At 38.3% G+C, this 26,679-nt stretch overlaps 1 protein-coding gene across 1 annotated transcript in view; it reads right to left on the reverse strand.

Moving 5' to 3' along the window:
• FBXL13 (F-box and leucine rich repeat protein 13) overlaps positions 1-26,679 on the reverse strand; it is a 201,303-nt gene that overhangs the window by 10,283 nt on the left and 164,341 nt on the right. Inside the window, exons 17-18 of the mRNA XM_040260768.1 lie at positions 25,027-25,110; positions 5,322-5,456 (exon numbers count right to left, since the gene is read on the reverse strand). Of these exons, the coding sequence (XP_040116702.1) occupies positions 5,322-5,456; positions 25,027-25,110 (219 nt within the window). The remainder of the gene's footprint in view (positions 1-5,321; positions 5,457-25,026; positions 25,111-26,679) is intronic.

A 26,679-nucleotide genomic window follows, 5' to 3' on the forward strand; every position in this document is an offset into this window, starting at 1 on the left:
TTTATTTTAGAGTTACCTGTTTGGGATGGGAAACTTCATCAAAATTTTCCTAGTAATATTTGTCACACTAGTATGAGCAACTTACGAAATTCTGCTGTAACAGCATTTAGCTTTAAATTTGAAATCCACTCTAAGGCATTATCAATTTGAGAAGCATAAGTTTAATAACATCACATGTTACAAAACTGTAATATATATATTACATGAATATATATATAATATATATTAACATATATAATATATATTAACCTACAAACAGAATCAACTTGCTCTAAGAAGGGATCTAGACATCTGACAGTTTGTATATGGAATGATCGGTTCTGGAAAGGGACTGGTAGGTGAGAGAGATGTTTGTAGGCAGAAACAGAAGGGATCTAGACATCTCTGACGGTTTGTATATGGAATGATTGGTTCTGGAAAGGGACTGGTAGGTGAGAGAGATGTTTGTAGGCAGCAGAAGAAAGAAGAGCAGAAGCCACAGAGACTACATGAATCTCACACTGAGAATTTCTGCCAAGGGTTCCAACGTCTTGAGGGTTTGCACAGATGTTCTGTAGAAATAATTGAACTCCACTTCTTAGATTACTTCACTTACTCAAGGTCTAGTGTTTGAATTTATAGCTGAACTGAGACTTGCTGCAGAATCAACTAGATTACTCTCCCCAAAGGAATTTTTTTCCAACTGGATTTAATTTACTTTAAATGTTTGAACATTCTAAAAAACATGCCAGGAGGCTAAGCTCTTGTTTTTTTTACATAAAATTGAGAGAATTATGCATAAACCCCCTTTAATTTGAAATGTATACTTTTTATGTTTGGAAAGAAAGATGTCATTGTCTAAGTATGCCCTGTTTCCAGAACATGCTCAGGACCAAGGTTTAACATTGCAATTGATTCTCACATAAATTCTTTCAGACATTCCTGACACACTCTATGGGTCTCTGAGGATCTGATATCATTGGGAGCAGGAGTTAGCCTGCCCCTAATGAATTGTAGGGAAAAGGAAAGACAATGAGATGATGGAAAAATCCCAGAGAAGTAGAGTCCAGAGTACTAGGTTTTTTTGATACAAAGGAACTGAAAAGGAGCCCAACATTTCCTGTAGATCAGAATCCCAAGTGTTCAGTGACTGAGGTGATGTTTTTGGAACTTATGGGAGCTGGAAACTGGAGGTCGAGGTGACTGGCCACATTCTTAACTCCCAGATACAAGGTCTTGATCTCAGTACTATTGAGCAGAGATTATGTTATTCCCATATTAGTGCTGGGTAGGATGAGGTCATAGTATTACTCACTAACCTTGGAGGTAAGCTGGTTGTAGGGACCTTCCAGGAGGTGTATAAGATGCCCATTCAAGATTAACTTATGGACTTTTGGGAAATGTAGCCTAGAGTGATAAGCCAGACACTGAAGTGTATTATGGCTCATCAGAAACAATGGAACTGAAATACATTAGACAGGAACACAGCCTTATGATTTCTGAGGCTGTGGGTGTCAGGAAGCATTTAACAGGAGGCTTCTTGTGTGCTGTTTTGGATCTGTCAGGAATTCTCTGCTCCTTATTAATTCCTGAATACTCAGGAATTAAGAGGAGAGGCAAGCCTCTCCTGGGGGCTAAAGAATCCAAGCATTTCCTTCATTAGTTTTTCTATACAGTGATAAGTATCCTCTTCCTCCTTGTGAACCTTACGGTAAAAGTGATTGTTTACAAATCTCTCTCTTTAATATGGATTGCCTATGTTTTGTAAGTCTGGAATTTTAATCTTTATCTTTGCTAAGAATAACAACTTTGTAAGACAGTATTTATACACACACCACGTTAATTAAAACACCTTTGCTCCATCAGAGCTCTGGTCCCCATGTCTTTCTCTGTCTCTCTCTCTCTCTTTCTCTGTCTCTCTCCCTTTCTTTTTCAGGCTGATTCCCTGGAGCGCAGAGGCTCTTTGAGTTCACTTTCCTGACTGGGCTTCTAAGACCCTCTCAAGAAGGTGCTCTGTGCCTTCACCCCATCGAGAGGGCGCCTGAGGCCTTCATGAACAGAGCAAGCCCCATGCAGGGACTTTATTGGCTTTCTGTGTAAACCAAGGACTATCAGCCTCTTTCTCTCTCCTTTACTTTCTTATCAGTCGCCTCCAGACCACTAGGTTCCAGTCCATTAAAGGACCTCAACAGTGGGGAGTGTTCATATTATGGTCATTACATCTTCTGAATCAGAATATTCATTTCACCTGCATAGATGGTAAAGCTCAATGCTTTCCCTTTACATTGAGATTCTGGAATAATCTACTCTCCTTCCTTTTTCTCAGTCTAGATCTTTAGTGTAGAGTGATGCATTTTATAAAATGTTATTTGTGTAATCCTCCTTAGTTTCTAGGCTGTAAAGCAATGTCCTCTGCACATTTTATAGAAGGAACTCTGTCGGTTTTTCCTTACAAAAACAAACACAAATCCTCTGCCTCAGTTCCTGTTCTCTTTAGAGTCTTTCCTTTTCTCATTCTCCTATTTCCTTCCCTTATTAGTGGAGCCTCTTAAGAACCCAGTCAACATCTGTGCTTTCTTTAGAGCCAGGGCAGTTCCCAGTGAGCCATGTATTACCCGTGTGTCTTTGTGTCCGTGCGCAGTGAGAGCAAGGACCCGCGAGCTGTGACTGCCCAAGCTGCAGAGGACCCATGGTCACTGCTGTCCTGAAGTCCTTGCCCCAGCCTACTTCTGGAACCAGATGATGCTGACCAGAAAGACAGCTGGTTTCCCTAGTTCTAAAGGCTGTTGAACAAAGAAGAATTTTATTGTAAATTTTCTAGATCAATTTTGTCACGATTGACCATAGCTTTCCCACCACTGCCTCCTCCTTATTGTGGGATGGTTAATGATAGAGAAATCAGGAGGTTCTAGCATCACTCTCTTAACCTACTCACTACCCAGACTGAACAACTGAGAAGCTGAATTTTTAGACCAGTTAGAATTCAAGGAGTCTTGAAAGTTCAGGTGATACTTTAATGTGTGCAACAGAAGAGGACAAAATTGTTAGTAACTTTGCAATTTCTGAGGATTTTTTAAGAGATATTTTAGTTTTCTTCCCTTTGGGTATTTTACTTCCTCTAAGGTTTTTCTGTTATTTTGTTTTGGTCTTTATCTTCTCCTTTAGAGGCTTTTCTCCTAAGTGTGGCCTCATGTCCTTGACTGTCTGCTCATGATTAATAGTGAAGAGCTTAAAACTGATTGGACTTCCCTAGAGGCTCAGCAGTAAAGAATCCACCTGCAATGCAGAAGATGCAAGTTTGATCGCTGGGTCAGGAAGATCCCCTGGAAAAGGAAATGGCAACCCACTCTGGTGTTTTTGCCTGGGAAATCCCATAGACAGAGGAGCCTGGTGGGCTACAAATAATGGTGTCGTAAAAGAGTTGGACATGACTTAGCAAATAAACAAAAACAATAACAAAGCTGAATAGAAGGTCTGAGTGTATAATGTGGGCCTTCTCTTCTTTCAGCTTCAATGGGCTAAATGACTTATTTGTTGGAAAATCCACAAATGTCAGTATTTTTCAGTGTTTCATCTTGGACTAGTCAGAGTCCCCAGTAAAAAGGATTCCAGCCTCCTGCCTGGAGGGAAAGATCTGGCAGCCAAATTCTGGATGCTGTGTTGGAAAAGTGCTGAATATCTCTGCATTAAGCATTTAGTCACTTAATACCCATTTTCACTTTGTATCCAAACTCTCAGTTTTACATGATGTCTCCCAGTCTGGCCACCTTCTATTTTATTATCTGTAGAGCGGATAGTAGAGAGATTTTACTCCCCTCCTCCATCAGAGGACATTCAACAATATCTGAAGACTATTATTATTATGACTGGAGGTGTAGTGGGGGGGCTAGGTGCTACTGACATGTACTGGATAGAGGGCAAGGTTGCAGTTAAATATCCCACAGTACATGAAACAGTCCCCCACTGTAAAGAATGATCTTGTCCAAATGTCAGTAATGCCACGGTTGAGAAATCTGGCTCTAGGAAATATATCTCAAATCTGGTGAGGATGAGGAGGGGCAGTTGCCTGAAAGCATAGAATAGGGAAAGAGATTTATTGATGTACCTACTTTTCAAGAACTTTTAACCCAGTCTTCCTTATTTTAGCCATCCTCTTGACCCAGTTGCAGAAGTATACAGTATTGCCAAGTCAAAGGTTATGGTGCAAATCCATTCTTTCCCCAGCTTTCTCTACTATTGGTTTAGGATTCAAAGTTGTCTCTGGTATGCTAAATTAATTTATCTATTTTCAGGTTTCCAAAATTTTGTTGCTTTTGTCTCCTACTGTTTTCCCTATCATTATGGGCCCTCATCCTTCTTCTGCAGTTTTGGTAGCATTTCAAGAGGGAACAAAATTATCAGGGTGTATTTAATCTGCCATATTAATCCAGAACCAGAGACCTCTATTTCTTGACCTGGTGATATTATCTGTAGTATATTAAGAGAAAAGAAAGTAGGTTACAGTGTATTTTAGAAAGTATGATTCTAGTCTTTAAAAAGCAAGACAGACCTTCTTTAACTATAATCTCTGTACATAGAAAAGAATTCTAGAAGAGTAAGTATAAAATGCCAGTGGTTACATCCTGGATGGTGGTATGACTTTGAATTTTTACTTTCATACTTTTGATATATGCAGTCCAAAGATTTTGCAATGAGTATATATTCCTTTCAAAGACAGATGTCAAGAAAAATTGCCAAACACTTGAAAATAAGATGAAAGATGGTTGCCTACCCTTACATGTTTACTGGAACATTATTTTAACAGATCCAACTGAGAAATTCTACAAGGAATTATGCCGTTTTTTGGACATACTATTTATTATCAATTAGGGCTCAAATTCTACCTGTTGTATTTTTGTCTAAGAGAGATGCAGATTATTTCTGGTAGAAACTATAGCTCCAAGGTTATTGATTTGTTACCTTGTAGGACTTTAACCAGTTTTGGATTTAACCTAACAATCATGTTCCAACATTCTTTCTTCAGTTCCTCTAAATACTCAGTTTGTCAAATGCTGTATGAACTGACTTTATCATTTTGCTGGTTCTCTCATTAGTGAATTAAATAAATATTTGACACATTTTTATATTTGTATGAGAATTGTCTTTAACTTTTTCCAGGTACTACTTTTACACAAATGAAGTCATAAAGCTGTTTACAGTTTGGGGAAGGAGAACTCTTGATGAGTACCTCAGATATGGCAAAGAAAAGTTCTATTATGAGTCCCACACCTAATGGCTACCCTGTCCGTGTTCTTTGGCAGTACTTCAATCTGACATGTCTGAGCTCTAACTCCTGCACATACCTTTGGACAGCCAGCAACACTGAGAGATGTGAGATTAATACAGTAAATGGCCAATGCTTTAATAATTATATCTGATAGTTGGGGGCAATAAGAGACATCCAGATGTTCCAAGATCAGTGAGCCTTTGCAGAATACCTGTAAGAAATTCCAAGTTAGTGGTTTCCTTTTTTTTTCTTTTTCTTAGTCTTTATTCAAATTTTATGCCATCTTACACCGTGGCAGTTTATTTAGTATGCATTGCAGCTCTTGAGACATAGATGTGTTACATTTTGTTGCAAACAAAGAAGCCATTACATCCAAAATCTCCTTATAACAAAAGATACTCAGACACCACTTAACAGTTCAGTAATATTCAAATTCCTGCTAATAGAATTTGGTTTTCTATCACTAATGGAATTTTACCCATATGGTTAGTAATTATTAGAGTTATATTCAGCTCAGTGAGTAGAAGAAAAGAAATCTGGAGATAAGAATTAGATGGCAAACACTCTGGAAAGTGAAAGTGAAGTCACTCAGTCATGTCTGACTCTTAGCGACCCCATGGACTGCAGCCCACCAGGCTCCTCCATCCATGGGATTTTCCAGGCAAGAGTACTGGAGTGGGGTGCCATTGCCTTCTATGAGCTAGTTTCTGTTCATATCCTTCTCTGAAACACTCTGGAGTTGACACTAAAATATAATGGAAAAAGCACAGTTTTTGGACTCAGACAGACTTCAATTTTAATTTCATTCTACCACATTATTAGCTTTGAAACCTTAGCAAGTCACTCAATTTTTCTGAGCCTCAGTTTCTTCAAGTTAGGGAAAATAATATCTACCCTTCAGCATTGTTCTGGAATGCCAAAATGTTCATCTAAAATTTCTAGGGCTAGAAAAGGTCTGGAAATCATTGAAAGTTCTTCCCTTTATCTTGGTTGTTCTTAATTTTCATTCCTACTTTCAGTAAAAAGAAAAAAAGCCTATATTAAAATTTATATACAGTGTCATTTGAGAGGCAGTTTAACATATTGATTAGTTCTTAGGAAAGATTGAGGGGAGGAGGAGACAGAGGATGAGATGGTTGAATGGCATCACTGACTCAATGGACATGAGTTTAAGCAAATTCTGGGAGACAGTGAAGGACAGGGAAGCCTGGCATGCTGCAGTCCATGGCATCGCAAAGATTCAGACACAACTTAGCCACTGAACAACAAGCACTCAATAAATATTAATTATTACTGGAATTTGCATATGATACTGGTAATAATAAAGATGCACATTTGTGTTGTACTTTGGAGAAACCCAAACTATATTGCTTATTTTACCCTAAATCATCATCTTTTTCTGACCACAGTAACCATCAGTGATTCCTCTTTCATCTGACCTCATACAAAACTTGTCTTTTTCAACTGATTCAGCACTTACAGTACTTTCAGTACTTGACTCACTCCTGTTTTGTAGCTCAGTTTATATGGAGATTTGTTTTCTCTAGCAACTAAGTGATGTCAGATATTGGAAGGGGCAGCTGGTAATGAGGTACTGAGGTCCCTGTTATTGGAACTAATCAAGCATAGAGGGCACAACTAGGGAAATCTAGCTTTAATGGATTGGAATTAATCTTAAAACTCAGCTCACATTCAACAAGTTTTTCAGTTAGAGTGCAACAAGTCTCTCAGAGGTACTGCCTGGAACTCTGCTTGCTCCTTATACCCCTTTCATAAGCATCATATTTAGACTACAGTAAGTTCTCAATAAATACTAGCTGCTTGCTCAATCTGCTTGTGAGTATCTTCAAGGATATAAAGACTTGTGTTTTAATAATACAGGAATTCTTATGTTGCAAGGGGTAGGATAACATTGTTTTCTATTTAGAGAATGGATAGAGTTCAAGGAACCAGAGAAAATGTAAAGCAAGAAGGAATAGTTGAACTATAAGAAAAACTTATTAAAAGATGAAACAATCTTCAAAGGGAAATTCAAGTCTCTGCATGTCTGCAGACTCTTTTCAGAATCATCTGTCAGTGTCTTGGACTGCTTGAATCAGTTCTGCCTTAAGCCTTTTTAAAAGCTTTGATATTCTTTGAAGTTAAACTTTCTCAGAATTTTTAAATTAAAGAAGAACTTATAAAAATGATTAACAAGGCCTATGATGCATTCGTGGTAGCATTCTCATTCAGGGAAAATCTGAGGCACAAAGATGAGGCCAGGGCTTTATGTTTGGCATAAATCAGTGCAGATCTAAGAAATAAATCAGAACTTTCCCTCTCTTACAATCCATATTTTCCTTTAGAGACTGTAAGTCGTATTAAGTACTTAAGCCTGCAGGCATGTTTTTTAGCATAATTACTCATGAAATTTCATACCCCCCTTACCCATAAGATTATTTATGCTCTTCTGGCTACAGTGCTTCAGAATCACACATATATCAATGCTGTTGATTTTCTTATCTTGGAAAATGCTAGACTGAGCTTATCCAAAGTAAAAATTTTTTATAATGAAAATGGAGAGAAAGTGTAAAAATTATCAAGTTTGACTTTCATCCCATGTATCACCCAGTTTTGCCATGGGCTAGCAGTTTTGAGAAGGAAATGGGCTACCCATTTCAGTATTCTTGCCTGGAGAATTCCATGGAGAGAGGAGTCTGGTGGGCTATAGTTCATGGGGTCGCAAAGAGTCAGACACAACTGAGTGACTAACACTTTCACTTTCTTAGCAGTCTTTAAGACAACTTCCAAATCTCTTAGTGAGTTAAATAATTTCTTCTCTGTATTTCATGAATTGAATCACTGTGTGGGGGCTTAATGACTGCATTCCTAAATTGGATATGTGGAAGAGACTGAGTCTCACTAACATTTACCGATTGTGACAATAATGTGCTTCTGTCAAAATCCTAATTTAAACCACCTCAATAGGTATCAGCTCCTGGTCTTAAAAAAGCTCACCTCATGGTCCATACTCATAAAACCATCTCTTGACTATTTGCCTTATTAAGTTCTGATTAATCCTGCTACAAAGTTCTGTGTGGGAGTAGGATAGAGTTTTCTACTGATAATTACGGAGAATTCTTTTGCTATCATGAACCATTTTCTATAATGAAGGCTATTTTGGGCTAGTTGAAATACAACTTCCTCAATTCTAAGTTATAAACTGAATTCAAAACTATAGTCCCTTACAATGCTTTGTCTCCATTAGGCATCAGCACAGGTAGGAGTGGTGGTTGCCTGGGCACACTGAGCTGTAAAATCTGGGCCCTGGCACCAAAACCAAACTATCAGAGCCTAAGTGTCCACCACCACCCCTACCACCCCACTGATAAGATGCCTCCCCTGCATTCGCGTTCTCCCTGCCAGGGAAACTAGGCTTAGCGTGGGCTCAGTGTTACAGGATTATACCACTTTTAGAGAAGCCTACTGTTTTTAAATATGGAGAGGACTGTGGAAGGGAGAAAGGGCAAGGCCAAGACCCCAAACAAATATTTCCAAAGATAAAATTTCTTATCAATTATATAGTGATTTGAGGGAATAAGCCCCAGCTTCAAACCAGCTCAAATGTACTTTATTCCATGAAGTTTTTCCCAATTCCTCACTCTGGAAGTAATGACTCTCCAAAATTTCTGTAGCTTTAAATTTTTTGTCCTTCTCACTTTCCACTTATATTATAGCTATTTATACAACTGTCTTATCTTCTGCATTGACTGTAGCTTCTTGAGGGGAGAGACCATGTCTAAATTATCTTGTGGTCCCAACATCTGGTATACAGATGAAGTTCAAGATGAGAGTTTCGGAAGAGAATGGAAAATGTCTCTCATCAAAGGAGTGAGGAGAATGAGCTCCCATAGATTCCACTAAGCCTAGTCCTACCTGGCACTCTGTTCAGTATAACTGCCAGTGAACAAGAGTAGTTAAGAGGACAGAATTTGGGGTCCACTAGCCTAATTTCAAATCCTGCCACTTAGAACCTCTGTCTCTCTAGATAAATTGTCCAACTTCTCAATGTCTGGGGTCCACTAGCCTAATTTTAAATCCTGCCACTTAGAACCTCTGTCTCTCCAGATAAATTATCCAACTTCTCAATGTCTGAATGATCTCACTTGCAGCATGGGAATAAAATGGTATAGTATTATGGCACCTACTTCATAGAGTTGTTAGGGGGATTAAGTGAATTAAGATGAATAAAGGAATTGAACAATGCCTGGAACATAGCAGTTAGTAAATAATAGCTAGTAATATTATTTGTACCTACTGATTCTCTATGGTTATGATTTCAAAATTTTTAAAATCATCACACCATAATAATATTTTGAGCATATACTTTCAAAAAATGTAAATTAAATATACTTGTAAGTTATATAGATATTCAAATATATATTATAAAGTATATAAAAATAGAAATAAAATATATGAGATAAAACTAAATCTTAATAGAAGTTCTAATATTTTCTTGTCACACTGAAATAGATTATCTTATTCACTTGCCAGAGTAAATGCTTTCTCTAAAGAAACCTACTCAATGGTATGCCTTTGGTTGTCAGTAAGCCTTAATGACATACTGGTTGTACAGACTCTAGGTATTTGATAAAAACAATTCATGTCAATGTATGGCAAAACCTATACAGAATTGTAAAGTAAAATAAAAAATAAAAAAAAAAATAAAGTATCAAATGTGACAAGTACATAAAAAGATGTCAAATGTAAGAAAATTATAAACAGGTTGAGTGAGTGGAAGAAAATGCATATTGGAAGGAAAATCAAGAAAGATCAAAACAAAGTATCTCTGAATTATAATTTGAAATTAGGACTGTTGAAAGAAAATCCTAGATTTTCATCTTCAAAAAAAAAAAAAAAAGAGCTAAGGTTGGACTACCCAAAGGTCAGTTAGGTATTTTTTTTGGCTTGAAATATAACCATTTTTTTTTCCATTTTTAAAAAACAAAAAAAGGATATCGAGTGGCCCAGTTACCTGACACTCCAGCAGTCCTGTGGGACCAGAAGGGTGAGGGAATTGCTTTTTTTTTGCTTTAAATGATTATTAATAATATTTTTAAATTGAAATGTGGTTGGTTTAAGTGTTGTATTATGTTAATTTCTGCTGTAAAGTAACTCAATTATACAATATATGCAATATTTTTTGTATTATTTTTCATTATGATTTATCCCAGGAGATCAGCTATAGTTTCCTGTGCTGTACAGTAGGACCTTGTTGTTTATCCATCCTATGTATATTAGTTTACATCTGCTAATCCCAAGCTCCCAGTCCTTCCTTCTCCCAGCTCCCTCCCCTTTGGCAACCACAAGTTTATTCTGTAAAACTGTGATTCTTTTTCTGTTTCATAGATAATTTCATTTGTGTCATATTTTAGATTCCACATATAAGTGATATCATATGGTATTTGTCCTTCTCTTTCTGACTTACTTCACAGTATGAAAATCTCTCCATGGCAAATGGCATTATTTCATTCTTTTTATGGCTGAACAGTATTCCATTGTATATATGTGCCACATCTTTATCTATTCATCTGTCAGTGGACATTTACTTTGTCTCCATGTCTTGGCTATTTGTGAATAGTGCTGCTATGAACATAGGGTACATGTATCTTTTTTAATTAATAATTTTATCTATGTATATGCCCAGAAGTGGGATTGCTAGATATTATGTTAGTTGTTTTTTTCAGTTTTCTTAGTGACCTCCATAATGGTCTCCATAGTAGTTGTACCAATTTACATTCCCACCAGCAGTGTAGGAGGGTTCCTCTTTCTCCACACCCTCCCCAGCATTTGTTATTTGTAGATTTTTTTTAGTGATGACCATTCTGACAGCTGTGAGGTTGTACCTCATTGCAGGGTTGATTTGCATTTCTCTAATTATTAATGATGTTGAGCATCTTTTCAGGTGTCATCTGTATTTATTCTTTGGATAAATGTCTATTAAGATCTTTGGGCAGGGAAATTACTTAAGCTATAATAATCAGCTTTAAAGAATTGATGAGTTTGTATTTGCACAGTCAACCACTTGACTTCTTATTTTTCCTCCTTCTTTCCCAAGAAAATGGCAACTCAGAACTTGTGTCATCCTATGACCTCTTCCATTTAAGAATCTCTATTGAATAATGAGTTCATCAACCACTATTGATGCTTTGATCTCCAATTTTGGTGCATAATGGAATAAGATGATGTAATCAAGGGAGGTTACTGGTCTAGAAGAAAAACAAAGGGCCAGGAATTTGAAGTTGTGTCTGTGACCTTGGGCAAGTTACTTAACTTCAAATTTCCTCATCTTTAAGAGGAGAATGAAAACAACTGTCTATCTCTCAGGTTTATTGGAATGTAGAGAGAAAATGTGTACTCCAGGATCCCTTAGCAGACGTAATACCCTATGTAAATGCTGACTTTTTGTCTGTCAGCATTGGAACCAGAGAGGCTGTAGAACAATCCTGCCTGCCAATTAAGACATGAGAATGCCACCTTACCACCTTCAACGTGCTGGAGGGTTTGAGATGAAGAAATATCATGCACATAATTTAACTGGAAGTTAACAAAGAGGATTATTAGAAGTCATAACATAGAAAAATCACAGCTCCTATGAGATGCTTCAGGTGCTCAGTTCATGTCAGGTTAGGTGCAATGAGCCTAGGCATGCTGCATAAAAGAGAGATCAAAAACACATTAGCCACTTAGGCTTAAGAAGCATAAACTCATACTATTGTAGGAAAGTGAGATTCTGACATTTATTTTTCCTGCCCTTTTATTTTTGCCTTCAGATAATCTGACTTTGGGCAAGTTTTAGCTTACATAGGATAAACTAATGTTCCAGGGACAGTTTAAATTGAGAGAGGCCTCCAAAGGATTATCTTCCTTTAACATATTCTCTTATAGTTCTTTTCTGTGGATATTCAACATGAAAATAACAGATGTGTGCATTCATATAATGAATCCATCAGCATTTCAGTTGTTGGAGAATGGTTCTCTCCAGTGGGAGTAGGCAAGAAGCCAGGACTTGTGTGGGGTGTTCTCAGTTTCGGCTGTTTATCAGACATGAAAACACGGTACCCAAGACTCCATTATGCCTTGAACAGTAGAGACTGTGGGAAGATGACAAGCTATCAAATCCCACATCCTTTGAAGTGCTAGCAAATTTCTAATTCTATTGAATTGCCTCAACAATTGGAAACACACTAGCATAATGAGCAGTGGAGAATTCTGAGCTTATTTTGCTCATAGCCTTTGAAAAGAGAATAAAGCCTAAGTATCTTGGTAGGAGTTTGTGACTCAGTTGATTTCAGATGCCTTAGGTCTCTAAAGAGTATTTTGTTCTATTATAAATCCTAGGAGACTGTTCTTGGCATGGGTAGCCATGAAGAATCAATTTCTGTAACAAAGCTCATACTTATTCCAGGTTCTGTGCGAGGTGCTTATTCTATAAGGTTTCAGATACCCCATTCTTAATTCTACCAGAGGGATTCCTTAGTTCCATCTTCTAAGACCATGTGAAATAATTCTGAACCTGGGATCTTCTGGTATCTTCATCATAGACTGTTTAGTCAGTTACTTCCTAATAATAACCTATATTAGTGGATAAGATAAAGAATTTTCCTGAGTGGTATAGCCAAGAGATAAAGTGTCCAGACGTCTGGATGCCCCATCTTCCCACATGCAGGCGATTTCAGAACTTTCACTGCCCCTGAGGCCAAGAATTGTGGCTGTTTTGGAAATGGATCTTCTGTTTGTTGCTTCCCTTCCAATCAATAAACATAACTGTATCCCTGGGGAAGAGGTGGAGTTATTGAAATCCCATGCTTTGATAATTCTTAAATGGTTTAATCTTGGAAACCAAATAGAAATCAATGTTGTTTTTTTTTTAAACATTGTTGCCATGTGGAGCCAACACGACTAATCCATCTTTGGCCACTGTAAGTTATTCTGTGTCAAAGCCCACTAAAACTGATTTTGGTTTAGTACTAGAGGGTGAGGTCTATGAACTGATGAGAATGAGTGATGAGAGTCTGGTATAAACAACATTTTATAACTATTCAGAAAGTTTAGTAATTCAAAGTAAGAGTTTAAGACCAGAAAAGAGTCACTGGAGAGTCATTCAGTTCTTGTTTTTAGGTCAAGAATGAATGCGGGATGAGTGCTAGGGCAAAACAAGAATCCAGTTTTTCTTACACTTGCAGAACAGGCTGGCCATAGGCAATTATTAAGGAGGAAGATGCAGATAGGACTTTGGGGAATGAGGTGAGTACTCCTAGGCCTTTCCAACCTGAGTAGCCATGTAGATGCTCCACACTAGCTGTAAGGGTTTCAGTTCTCCAGTGCAGGTAGTCCAGGCACAGGTAGTCCAGGGTACAGGACTGAGAACCCTGACTCCTCAGTCTCCAGTTGGACTCAGCCTGGAGCAGACCCATATCTATAGAACCATTCAACTTACTAAACATTCCTGGGTCAGGCCGAATGCCAGATGAATAGCCAGGGATCGTGCTTTGCTATTCTCCCAGCTATGAAATAACTTATAATTTGCCCCATATGGCCACACTTCCCCTGTCCCTTATTCCTTGATCTTTCCTCTCTTCTCCCCTTTCTGTTTGCAAGTCAAGATAAATCTGTTACTAAAGGTCAAATAAAAAGTAAAATCAAAAGTTTGTAAGTCAGGATAAAAGAGGTCAAAACACACTGAAGATTAAAGGGGAAAAGGAACTTGTTATCTCAAGTGTCCAAGCAGTTAGGGCAAAATTAAGGATCTCAAAAAAGAAGAGTCCCTAAGAGAACAATGAGGGATGTGGAGGTTCTAGCACCTCCACTGCTGCTTTTACCCCAAACCAAAAGTTATCAGACACCTTTGTGATCATCATAGAATATGACAGTAACCTAGACTTTAGTGAAAGTGAAGTCGCTCAGTTGTGCCTGACTCTTTGCGACCCCATGGACAGTGGCCTGCACCAAGCTCCGCCATCCATGGGATTTTCCAGGCAAGAGTACTGGAGTGGGTTGCCATTTCCTTCTCCAGGGAATCTTCCCGACCCAGGGATTGAACCCAGGTCTCCCGCATTGTAGACGGAGCCACCAGGGAAGTCCTAACCTAGACTCTAACTGGGCTCTTAAAATTCATCAGCGGTGCCATTTGCAAGATACCAGTAAACCAGCTTGTGAAGAATAGAAACAAGCTAGACAGAAAAGACACAAGAGAGCAGATGAAGCTGAACCGCTACCACGTGCCTCTTGCCTCTCTTATGTGGTTATAAGTCCTACCCACTGCATTCTGGTTAGAGCGTTTTAAAAGATAGATAGCCTTCTCTGTTAGAGATACTTTTTTTCATTAAAAAATAATAATAATAAATAAAGAAGAGGCCATGATTGGGTTAGAAGAACAATGACTGTTACCTACATTTGAATCTTCCCCTCTTCCCAAAGCCATAAAATCTATTGAGAGGACAAATAAAACTCCATAGGACCCATACATTCATCATTACTAGGACACAGAGAACAGCTCACATTACCTATACAGAGAGTAAAAACAGAAACAAACTCCAGCAGAGCTCCCTTAGCCACCATGAGTCTGTGGGTGAAGAGAGTGGGAGAGCAGATGCTTAAGACTGTCTTCAGAGTAAAGGGATGACGAGAGCTGAGAGGATGTACAGACAAAATCACTCCCAAGAAAAGAAAGTGCAGCGGTAAATGCCAAAATGCTGAATCAGACTTGGTAGTTCATAGCCCTGGATACCTGACTTGGCTATGGAAAAGGGCTTGAAAATGAGGGTACCACAAACTTCTCAGGCATCCAAATCAAAATCATGGCTGTTGTTATTGTTCAGTCACTCAGTCGTGTCTGACTTTTTGTGAAGTCATGGACTGCAGCACGCCAGGCTTCCCTGTCCTTCACTGGCTCTGGGAGTTTGCTTAAACGCCTGTCCATTGAGTCGATGATGCCATCCAACCATCTCATCCTCTGTCTCCCCTTCTCCTGCCCCCAATCTTCAATCCAGAAGCATGGCCATCATCCTTAACCATAGCTTGACCCTGTCCCATCCAAACCATTACCATTCTATTGATTTGCTATCCAGATAGTCTCCCATTCATTCTCTTCTGTTGCTGTTCAGGCTGCCGTCTTCTCTCCCCTGGACTATAATAAAAACCTCTCAACATAGTTCTACCTTTAATGGTGATAGCAGTTCTTTCTCCCCTATGATCTTCAATCCATCTTCTATATTGCTTATTAAAGTGATTTTCCAACAGATAGGCTCTCATTGTCATTCCCATGCTGAATTAAGTATCTCAAATGAATCCTTCTGTAGCTTCCTTTATCACAGCATAATGGCAAGAATTGTCACTCTGGAATAAGACATGTTATACCCTAGCTCACAGGCTTGCCTGTTTCATTATTTGGGGTAAAATTCATAACCTCTCTGAACTTCAGTCTCCTTATCTGTAAAGTGGAATCAAAAGTATTACCGACCTCATAAAGTAGGTAATTACTGTATGGGAAATACTTAGAACAGTGTCTGGCATGTAGCAGATGCTAAATTAATGTTAGCTAACAAAGACTAAGTGGTGTTGGATTTTTCTAAGTCTCTTTATTCTACTAGACCCAGCCTCAATATTCTTTAAAGAATTTAGAATGATTTCTTTTTTCAAAAACAGATTGTCTCAGTGTCCACTACACAGAAAGTCCAGTCCAAATGTTTTCAGTTCAGTCACTGAGCAAACTGTCACATTTTCATAAAAGCAGTTAATCTGAATTAGACAGATTATTGTCTTACATGAGGGCGTGGAATTCTTCATTCAAGTTGAACTTAATCATCTAAGTTTTCTCTAATTTTGTAATTGCAAATAAAATTCTAGTGTTGTACTAAGGAAACTGAAGATCTTTCTGGAAGAACATGACCAAAGAAAATACTTGAACTCTGGGGCAGCCACAGGCCCCATCTATATAAGCACAGTCAGGCACACCGGAGAGAGCTCACAACAGCCACAGCTGCAGTGCTCGACAATGACCACATATCTGCCCAACTTACCTATGGGTCTCTGCTCTTGGCTCCAGCGACTTTCAGTTCCTGACTTCATTGCTGGGCCTCAAGATCTGATTCAGAGACCACTGTACATTGGTCATCCCTTTTTGGATGCTACTGATTCAGCCAACAACCAGGGATCCAAAACTCGTGTTCCAGACTTCCGGTTTCCAGTCTGTCATGGAAGTCTGGAACTTATCAGTCCCATCCTCAAAACAAGAAAAAAGCTGAGCAAACTGAAAATCAGCAGTTCTCCTTAAATCTGTCAGATAATTGAGGTCATAAAACAAGTCACCACTGTCAAAATTGGAGAGTCAGGCAAATACAGAGAATTAGGGCTTACTAGGAGTGGGGAAACTTGTGGCTGAAGCCAGTACAAGTAGGCACACTGAAAGGGTAATTGACTAATTGCTGGAAACTGAGACTGGAGTAGCCTGAGAGAAAAATTCCTGGTGGGCCAACCTTAAGTGGGCCTACAGACTTTCGTGGGCTTTACCTCTAGGAGGGCTTTTAAGTTCTCACAGCAGAGACTTTAGTAACCATTTTGAAATAATGCTCTGGACATATGTAAGGCTGGTACAAAATTCAAAAATCAACTAATGTAATTCATCACATCCATGGGCTAAAGAAGAAAAACTATATGAACATATCAAAGATTGTATTTGACAAAATCCAACACACATTACTGAAAAACACTCTCAGCAAGACAAGGAATAGAGGGAAATTTCTTTCAACATGATAAAGAACATGTACAAAAAATCTATAGCTAACATCATACTTAGTGAAAAGAAACCTGTGCTTTCCCCATAAGATCAGGAATGAAACAAGGATGTTTTCCCTTTTCACTCCTATTTCACATCATACTGGAAGTCCTAACTAATTCAGTAAGAAAAAGAAATAGAAGGTATATAGATAGAGAAGAAAAAAATGCCTGTGTTTGCAGACGGTATGACTGTTAGGTAGAAAATCGCAAAGAATTAACAAAAAGCCAAAACAAAAAAACATACCAACTACTAGAACTAATAAGCAATTATAACAAAGTTGTATGATATAAAATTAGTGTACAAAAAAGAATGTTCCGTACGTTCATTTTGTCCCAGTAGACTTTCTTCCTCCAAGATTTGACAAGCCTTGCTCATACATAGGTGGGCAGTAAGAGGGCTTAAACAGAGAGGCCTGCCTTTGTAGTATGTGAACATGATGCCCAGGGTTATGAGATTGTAACAGAAGTAGATATGGAGTCAGGCTGAGTAAAGATGGAAAAAAAAAAAACAAACATCTAGGGGCTTAGGGCACATACATGTTGCCAAAAGCAAAAGGGTTAATTCAGTGCCTAAGTGTGTACATCAATATCCTGAGTGTTATACTAATTTAACTGCTACTAAGTCACTTCAGTCGTGTCCGACTCTTTGCGACCCCATAGATGGCAGCCCACGAGGCTCCGCCGTCCCTGGGATTCTCCAGGCAAGAACAGTGGAGTAGGTTGCCATTTCCTTCTCCAATGCATGAAAGTGAAAAGTGAAAGTGAAGTCGCTCAGTCGTGTCCCAGTGACACGGGGACACGTGTCTAGTGACCCCATGGACTACAGCCTTCCAGGCTCCTCTGTCAATGGGATTTTCCAGGCAAGAGTACTGGAGTGGGGTGCCATTGCCTTCTCCAAATTTAACTGGAATGTTGGGAAATATGTCCAAAATCATAATCCTAATTAAAAACAATGATCCATTTCCTTTTTACTTTGTATATTCTCTTATAGCATTCTCAAGAATAGTAGTAATTAATTATGTAGTGTCACAGAATTGCTTAATGCTCTTATACATACATATGTTTAATCAATTATAATTTAGGTGCCACTAAAAAATGCACCCAGGGGTCAAACCCACATTCTCGCTCATCACAGGCAGATTCTTTACTGGCACCTGGCAAGCACCCCCAAATGCACTGGTTCATTCATAGGAATAAAAAATTTTTAATTGTTTCTTCTAAGAGCATATTCGAAACATCTCCTTACCATAGGAAAAAGAGTCTTGCCATTTACATAGATACTTAATTTTTTAAAGTATAAACTAAAAGATAATTCTCTTTAAAAAAAATAGACTTTATTTTTTAGAAGAGTGTTAGGTTCGCAGCAGAATTAAGCAAAAGTTACATAAATTGCCCATATATCTCCTACCCCCACACATGCATTCAGTTCAGTTCAGTTCAGTCACTCAGTCATGTCCGACTGTTTGCGACCCCATGAATCACAGCACGCCAGGCCTCCCTGGCCATCACCAACTCCCGGAGTTCACTCAGACTCAACGTCCATCGAGTCCGTGATGCCATCCAGCCATCTCATCCTCTGTCGTCCCCTTCTCCTCCTGCCCCCAATCCCTCCCAGCATCAGAGTCTTTTCCAGTGAGTCAACTCTTCACATGAGGTGGCCAAAGTACTGGAGTTTCAGCTTTAGCATCATTCCTTCCAAAGAAATCCCAGGGCTGATCTCCTTTAGAATGGACTGGTTGGATCTCCTTGCAGTCCAAGGGACTCTCAAGAGTCTTCTCCAACACCACAGTTCAAAAGCATCAATTCTTCGGCTCTCAGCCTTCTTCACAGTCCAACTCTCACATCCATACATGACCACAGGAAAAACCATAGCCTTGACTAGACGGACCTTAGTCGGCAAAGTAATGTCTCTGCTTTCGAATATGCTATCTAGGTTGGTCATAACTTTCCTTCCAAGGAGTAAGCGTCTTTTAATTTCATGGCTACAGTCACCATCTGCAGTGATTTTGGAGCCCCCAAAACTAAAGTCTGACACTGTTTCCACTGTTTCCCCATCTATTTCCCATGAAGTGATGGAACCGGATGCCATGATCTTCATTTTCTGAATGTTGAGCTTTAAGCCAACTTTTTCACCCCTATTATCAACATATGCCCCACCAGAGTGGTATGTTTGTTACAATTGATAAACTTGTATCAACACATCATAATCACCCAAAGTCCATAGTTTACATTAGGGTTCTCTCTTGGTGTTGTACATTCTATTAGTTTTGACAAATGTGTAATGACATGTACTCACCATGATAATATCATGCAGAGTAGTTTCACTGCCCTTAAAATCCTCTGTGCTCCACCTCTTAATCTCTTCCTCCCCTACAGGTTTTGATCTTTTTACTGGCTTCATAGTTTTGCCTCTCCAGAATGTCACAGAGTTGGAATCATACAGTACTCAGCCTTTTCAGATTGGCTTTTTTTCATAGTAATAGCATTTATACTTCCTTCATGTCTTTTCTCGACTTGGTGTCTCTTTTCTCTTTATTGCTGAATAATGTTCCATTGTCTGGATGTTTATTTATCTATTTACCTATAGAAGGACATGCTGGATGCTTTCACATTTTGTCAATTATAACTAAAACTCCTATAAACATCTGCATGCAGGTTTTTTGTGTACATATACTTTGAGCTGAGCTTTGATGCTTTGCAGGATTTATCTCCCATTCTTTGAAACAAATATGTCTAGTCAAGGCTTCCAATATACCTCCCACATTTGTTCGTTGATGTAGTGAACCCTTGAGAGGTTCTGCAGTATATCCAGATGTTTCACATCCTTTCAGTTTGAACTGGAAGGACGGACTCTTCCAAGTTGACTTAAATTGAAGCAAGGAGCTGGGCCTCTGCCTCATAGTATCAACCAGCAACTGGATTAGCTCTGATCCAGGGAAGAGGCCCACCCTGGGATACAGCAGCTCCTGAGGAAGGACTCAGCTGGGGAGTGAGTGCCTTATCACTTTCCCCCCAGCTCACCAGCTGAAACCGTGGAACGCAGGTTGGGACTTGAACCCATGGTCTTTAAACCGAGATCACACACCTGATCTCAGGAATTAATGAAGCTCAGGTTCTTGATGTCTCATTGCAGAAAGAATTCAGTGAGAGACAAAGTGACAGGTAAGAAGCACATTTATTTAGAGAGAAACACACTCCACGGGCAGAATGTGGGCCATCTCAGAAGGTGAGAGCAACCAAAAAGTTAATTCCTTAAAAAACTAGTTTTTATTTGCCTTGAATATTGACCACAATTTATTTGGTATTAGTTTGTTACTTTAATCATTCAGTCATGTCTAATTGCGACCCCATGGACTAAAGTACGCCAGGCCTCCCTGTCCATCACCAGCTCCTGGAGTATACTCACTCATGTCCATTGAGTTGGTGATGCCATCCAACCATCTTATCCTCTGTCGTCCCCTTCTCCTCCCATATTCAATGTTTCTCAGCCTCAGGGTCTTTTCAAATGAGTCAGTTCTTTGCATCAGGTGGCCAAAGTACTGGAGTTTCAGCTTCAGCATCAGTCCTGCCAGTGAGTATTCAGGAGTGATTTCCTTTAGGATTGACTGGTTGGATCTCCTTGCAGTCCAAGGGACTCTTGAGAGTCTTCTCCAACACGACGGTTCAAAAGCATCAATTCTTCTGCACTCAGCTTTCTTTATAGTCCATCTCTCAGATCCATACATAACTACTGGAAAAACCATAGCTTTGACTAGACGGACTTTTTTGGCAAAGTAATGTCTCTGCTTTTTAATATGCTGTCTAGGTTGGTCATAACTTTTCTTCCAAGGAGCAAGGGTCTTTTAATTTTACGGCTGTAGTCACCATCTGCAGTGATTTTGGAACCCAAAAAAATAAAGTCTGCCACTGTTTCCACTGTTTCCCCATCTATTTCCCATGAAGTGATGGGACCAGATCCCATGTTCTTAGTTTTCTGAATGTTGAGTTTTAAGCCTACTTTTTCACTCTGCTCTTTCACTTTTATCAAGAGGCTCTTTAGTTCTTCTTCCCTTTCTGCCATAAGGGTGGTGTCATCTGTATATCTGAGGTTATTGGTATTTCTCCCAGCAATCTTGTTTGGTATTAGGCTAAACTAAATAATAATATAACATCCCTATACACAATTTGGGCATACTAAATATATGCACACATTGATGTATTCATGTAATCTAACAACCACTAAGATGTATACATATATTTAATTTACACACATATACTCAACAGTTGGGCTTCCCTGGTGGCTCAGCTGGTAAAGAATCCACCTGCAGTGCAGAAGACCTAAGTCTGATCCCTGGGCTGGGAAAATCCCCTGTAGAAGGGAAAGGCTACCCACTCCAGTATTTTGGCCTGGAGAATTCCATGGACTGTGTATAGTCCATGGGGTTGTAAAGCGTCAGACACGACTGAGTGACTTTCACTTCCTCCTGCGTTGCAGGCAGGTTCTTCAGCATCTGAGTCACCAGGTTAAGGGAATGTAAAAAGCAGTTAGACTAAATAATTTTATTTATTCCATTAGTTCTATTCAAACAACTTAATAGAACAAAACTAATATATTTGTACCATAGCATCTCAGTTAAAGGGGCTTCCCAGGTGGTGCTATTGGTAAAGAATCTGCTGCCAAATGCAGGTGGCACAGGAGACACGGGTTTGATCCCTGGGTTTGGAAGAGGGAATGGCAACCCATTCCAGTATTCTTGTCAGTAAAATTCCATGGACAGAGGAGCCTGGTGGGCTATAGTCCATGGGGTTGCAAAGAGTCAGACATGACTGAGCAACTGAGCACACACACACATCCCAGTTAAACCAATTCTTTTGCCAAACTTGACAGTCTGTTATTTAAATTCACAAAATGCTCAAGGAAAAAAGTTCTTAAGAAATGCCCAGCTATGACTATATCAGACATTGCTTCCAAAATGAGTGTGTCTTTCAAGAGTACCAAACCTAACGTGATCATTGAATGTCTAATGTTCTCAGGAAAAAAACTAAAGTTGGAAAAAGTAATTAAAACCAGATCCTAAAAAGTCAATACATCTGAGGCTCCAGATATTCAAACTTCATATGCTGTGGTTTCCAGTAAAACTAAAATGAGGTAATTTTTTATTCTTATTATGTTCATGACTCTTGCAAAACCAAGCCAGGGTAAAAATGCTTATGGTCTCCTTTTTCTCATTAAATTATTATGTAGTTTTCAATGTCATATGCCAAAAAGAGAGTCCCCTACCTTCTAAATAACAAGAAGTTTCCTGATAAATTTAGGATAATCTAAACATCTCAATTTAATCACGTTTGTTTCAAATCCAGATAAAGAATCATGAAATTGGCTTATGTATCACTTTCACCTCCTCCCTCTTCATTTCATCTCTTTTGGAACTTAATAATTAGGCTAGAGGAGGGAAGGAGGAGAAAGATTACACATGCCCATTAGTGTAAACCTTGAAACCTTGGAAGAGGTAAAAAGAGATCGAAAGTCACAGCATTTCAGTGTGAGCATACAGACACACACACATACACATACACACACCACATACACTCCAAAAGCAGGGAGGAGAGGAGAAAAAAAGGGATGATGAGGAAGAGAAAAAACAATTTTTTTCATGAACTTGAATAGAACAGCCAATCTTGTACAACTGATAATTAAATAATTCTGTATTTCCATGCTCCTGTATTCCCCATCTTTTGTTTTCTTTTAGATCACTGGAATCAATACATCAATAAAAGACTACATTTTTAAAAGCTATACCAAACTCAGCTATATGATCATACAGTTAGCATATAGGTAAACTTTTTCATCTAAAATCTCAGAGCACCTAAAAATAATATGATTTTCAGGCTCCCAAGGGGGAAAATAAAAAGGCCATGGCAGAAAGCACTGGCTTCCTGATACTTAGCTTCAAACTTCGGTCAGCACTCTCTTTCATTCCAAGAAGCACTTTTAAATGAATAGTGATGGACATTAAGAGGTCTTATATGTCATCACCAGAGGGGGTTTTAATACTTCTGAATGATTTGTAGTTATTGATCAAATGTAATTGATCACCATGAAGGAAATATAACCCAATATTAGAAATGTTAATACCTGTTTAATTTTAATAACCTTCATTCCGTTGCCTTGTTAAAGACCTTTTGAATGCTTGACTAGATCGTATTCATGGATAAAGTTTTATGTAAATTCATGTTTAATCCTTAAATGAACTGCAATACATAAATCATGGTTTAACCTTAGAGGAACCTGTTGGCTTTTTCTTCTAATAGGTTACACTCATTATAACCCCTTTTGTTATTGTAGAGTTACAGTCTTGCCCTATGCAAGTTGTTGGTCCTCTCTGGGATCTTTGCTTTGAAAAACTGTTCTTTTTACCTCTTTATACAGTTGACGTACTACTAGGTAGATTTCTTAGGAACCGGCTAGAAATTTGGCAACCAGGATCTGAAACTGGGAGAAATTCACATTGTTTGACATTATTGCCTACTAAAGGAGACTTCTTTGTTTTTTCTTTCCCTTCCCTTCTTTTTAAAGGAGACTTCTTATCAGTGTTACATTTTCCTGTTCAGTACCATTACATTGTCCCAGTACAGTGAAGTACAGTGAAAATTGTTGGAAAACAATTTTTCCCACTAGGTTATGTTGACCATCAACCATTTAGAACAGCAGTTCTCTGTTTCTACTCTTCATTTCTGTAAAATTAGATTAGTTTGCTGAGAAGGCATAGGACTTTGGACTGTTTAAGCCCTCTGGGCCTTAGTTTCCTCACTTGTAAAATTACAGAGATGGTTTAGGTGATTCTAAGATCCCTTCAGCTTCAGAATGGTGAAATTCTATGCTAAAATCTAGAACACCATTTGACCTGGCACTCTGTGTAGCCCAACAGTTCATATAATGTTTTAACACTCTCCTATTAGTTATGTTAGAACTTCTTGAAAATTTCATTTCAAATTTATGGAAGACAGCTTAACTTCAGGTCTGCCATGCTCTAGTAGACTTTTCAGCTAATATTTGCATTATCTTTCTACATGTGAGATGACTTCTTTTATGTCAATAAGGGTTTGTATTTAAATTATTTTTCCGAGTTTAATCCCAGATTTTCATAAATACTGGGGTTTCTGAACTCTCAGGATACTTTAAATGGGGTTTCCAGTGCATTTAACAGTTTCCACATTCCTAGATTATTAGTTCCATTTAAAAATGCTATCTTCCACTATTTTACTAATCAGTAACCAGATTTTGCCCTAGTTCAATACAAGTATGATATATAATTTCAGTTGTCTTCTTTTAACAGCAAATTGAGATGCTTAATGTTGTGATAAACACCATGTGTGGCTTGCTCACAATAACTACTTTATGACTTCCTATCTATCACTCAACACCAAGTCTAGGAAATTTACTTCTTATGAGTTCTTAAAGTACCATTTGAGCATATAATCATTTATCTTATCCAATTACTTATCTCATGCTTTCCCATCCTGGCAAAGTATACTACCAATTATGTTTGCATAACTTAGTCCCTAATGGTTAAGTACCTGGTGTAATTTTTCAGACTCCCCCAATTCTCATGGTTAGATGATATAACATTTCTTTCCACAGAACATTTCTATTATGTTAATATGAGAAGACTTTTACCACATTGCAGTTCATTATTCTCCAAATAAAATGTCAGCCTATCCCTGTCTATCCTATGAGTCTGACATCTGGAAGGGAGAGAGTAGACAGGAAAACATGGGGAAGCAAATCCTCTCAATCATCTTGGGCTGTGGAGACCTGACTAAAGGCAGAGTTGATCCTGGCTCAACCAAGATCACATACGTATTATTGGTTTCATTACGCTTCTTTTTTTTCCTGTTGTTACCCACAAAGGTTATTCAATTTGCACTTAATTTTCAATCTTAATTCTTTAACAGCAACAACAAAAAAAACATAATTATCTTACCTGGATTCCAGAATCGGTGATTTTATCACACTCAGACACAGAAAGTTCCTTTAATTTTCTATGTTTGGAAAGTGTCATCAAACCCTAAAAATGTTTAATATAAAGATTATTTGATGATACATTAGTATAGAAGGTGTATTTCCAATAAGATAACAACAGTTTATGCAAACTAAAAATATTTAGCTTCTGTTTTATATTTCTTTAGACTTAATCATACAATCACTTTGGTTAGGCAACATTATTAAATAAAATTTTCAGGTTATCTCTAATGTTTTACAAAAAGTATTACAAATCCTGGAACCAGAAAACTTCTTATCTTGCCTCCTGTTTTCAGGTAAATGTTACATGAATTAATGTAAAGAACTCTTCAGTTGCCTAAATTTACAGCTTTATTTTATTTGAAGACACTTCATGTGGCTAATGAATCTATTTATCAATAAATTCTTATTTATGTTTAGCCTAAAATCTGAAAATCTTTAGCTCATTTTATATATTTAATTGCTTGGAGGGAGAAGAAATACATCTTTATGTAAAGGCCCATAGACAGATAATTATTCACTCAGTTCAGTTCAGTTCAGTTCAGTTCAGTAGCTCAGTCGTGTCTGATTCTTTGCAACCCCATGAATTGCAGCATGCCAAGCTTCCCTGTCTATCACCAACTCCCGGAGTTCACTCAAACTCAGGTGCATTGAATCAGTGATGCCATCCAGCCATCTCATCCTCTGTCATCCCATTTTCCTCCTGCCGCCAACCCCTCCCAGCATCAGAGTCTTTTCCAATGAGTCAACTCTTTGCATGAGGTGGCCAAAGTACTGGAGTTTCAGCTTTAGCATCATTCCTTCCAAAGAACACCCAAGACTGATCTCCTTTAGAATGTAGTTCATTTCTTTTTTCAGGCTAAAGGTTTTGTTTCTTTTTATTTTTAAAAAATGGATTTCACTTTCAGCCCTTCACTTTTTTAATGTGTGGTTTTGTTGGTGCTCAGATGATAAAGAATCTGCCTGCAATTCGGGAGACCCGGGTTCAATCCCTGGGTCAGGGACATCCCCTAGAAAATACTGGCAACCCACTCCAGTTTTCTTGCCTGGAGAATTCCATGGACAGAGAGGCATGATGGGCTGTAGTCTATGGGGTGGCAAAGAGTCAGACACAACTGAGCGACTCACTTTCGCTTTCACTTTCATTGGTTGGCCCATTTCTCACTACCTATTCTCCTAAACTGGTACAACATTCAGTTAAGGAGCTGACTATTGTGCCTTATAAATGCCATCCTTCTGTTTTGCATTCAGGATCATGTTACTTTTCTATTTCCTAGATATGCTTCCTAGACTATGTAGACTAGAGCAGTTTCTCCTCCTTTTATGGTCCCAGAGCTGGCTGGCAGGGAAAAGTGCTGGAAATGGTATATGATTTGTCCTTTTTACATTTTATTTTCAGGACTGATTTACCTTTTAATCATAAAAACCACATTTGGACTATAATTGAAAATGGGTCATGCAAGTATTACATGCTGGTTTTTTTTTTTTTTACCAATTTACATATTAGGCCTTTTATTTTTCAGAAACAAAATTGCATATCAAAGAGAAGCGTACTTGAAGTTCTGCTTGATTGAAGTCACTGTTAAATTACAATTTCTAATTTCATTTAACAGTT

Source organism: Oryx dammah, unplaced genomic scaffold (assembly GCF_014754425.2).
Source record: "Oryx dammah isolate SB20612 unplaced genomic scaffold, SCBI_Odam_1.1 HiC_scaffold_18, whole genome shotgun sequence".
NCBI classification, from domain to species: Eukaryota; Metazoa; Chordata; class Mammalia; order Artiodactyla; family Bovidae; genus Oryx; species Oryx dammah.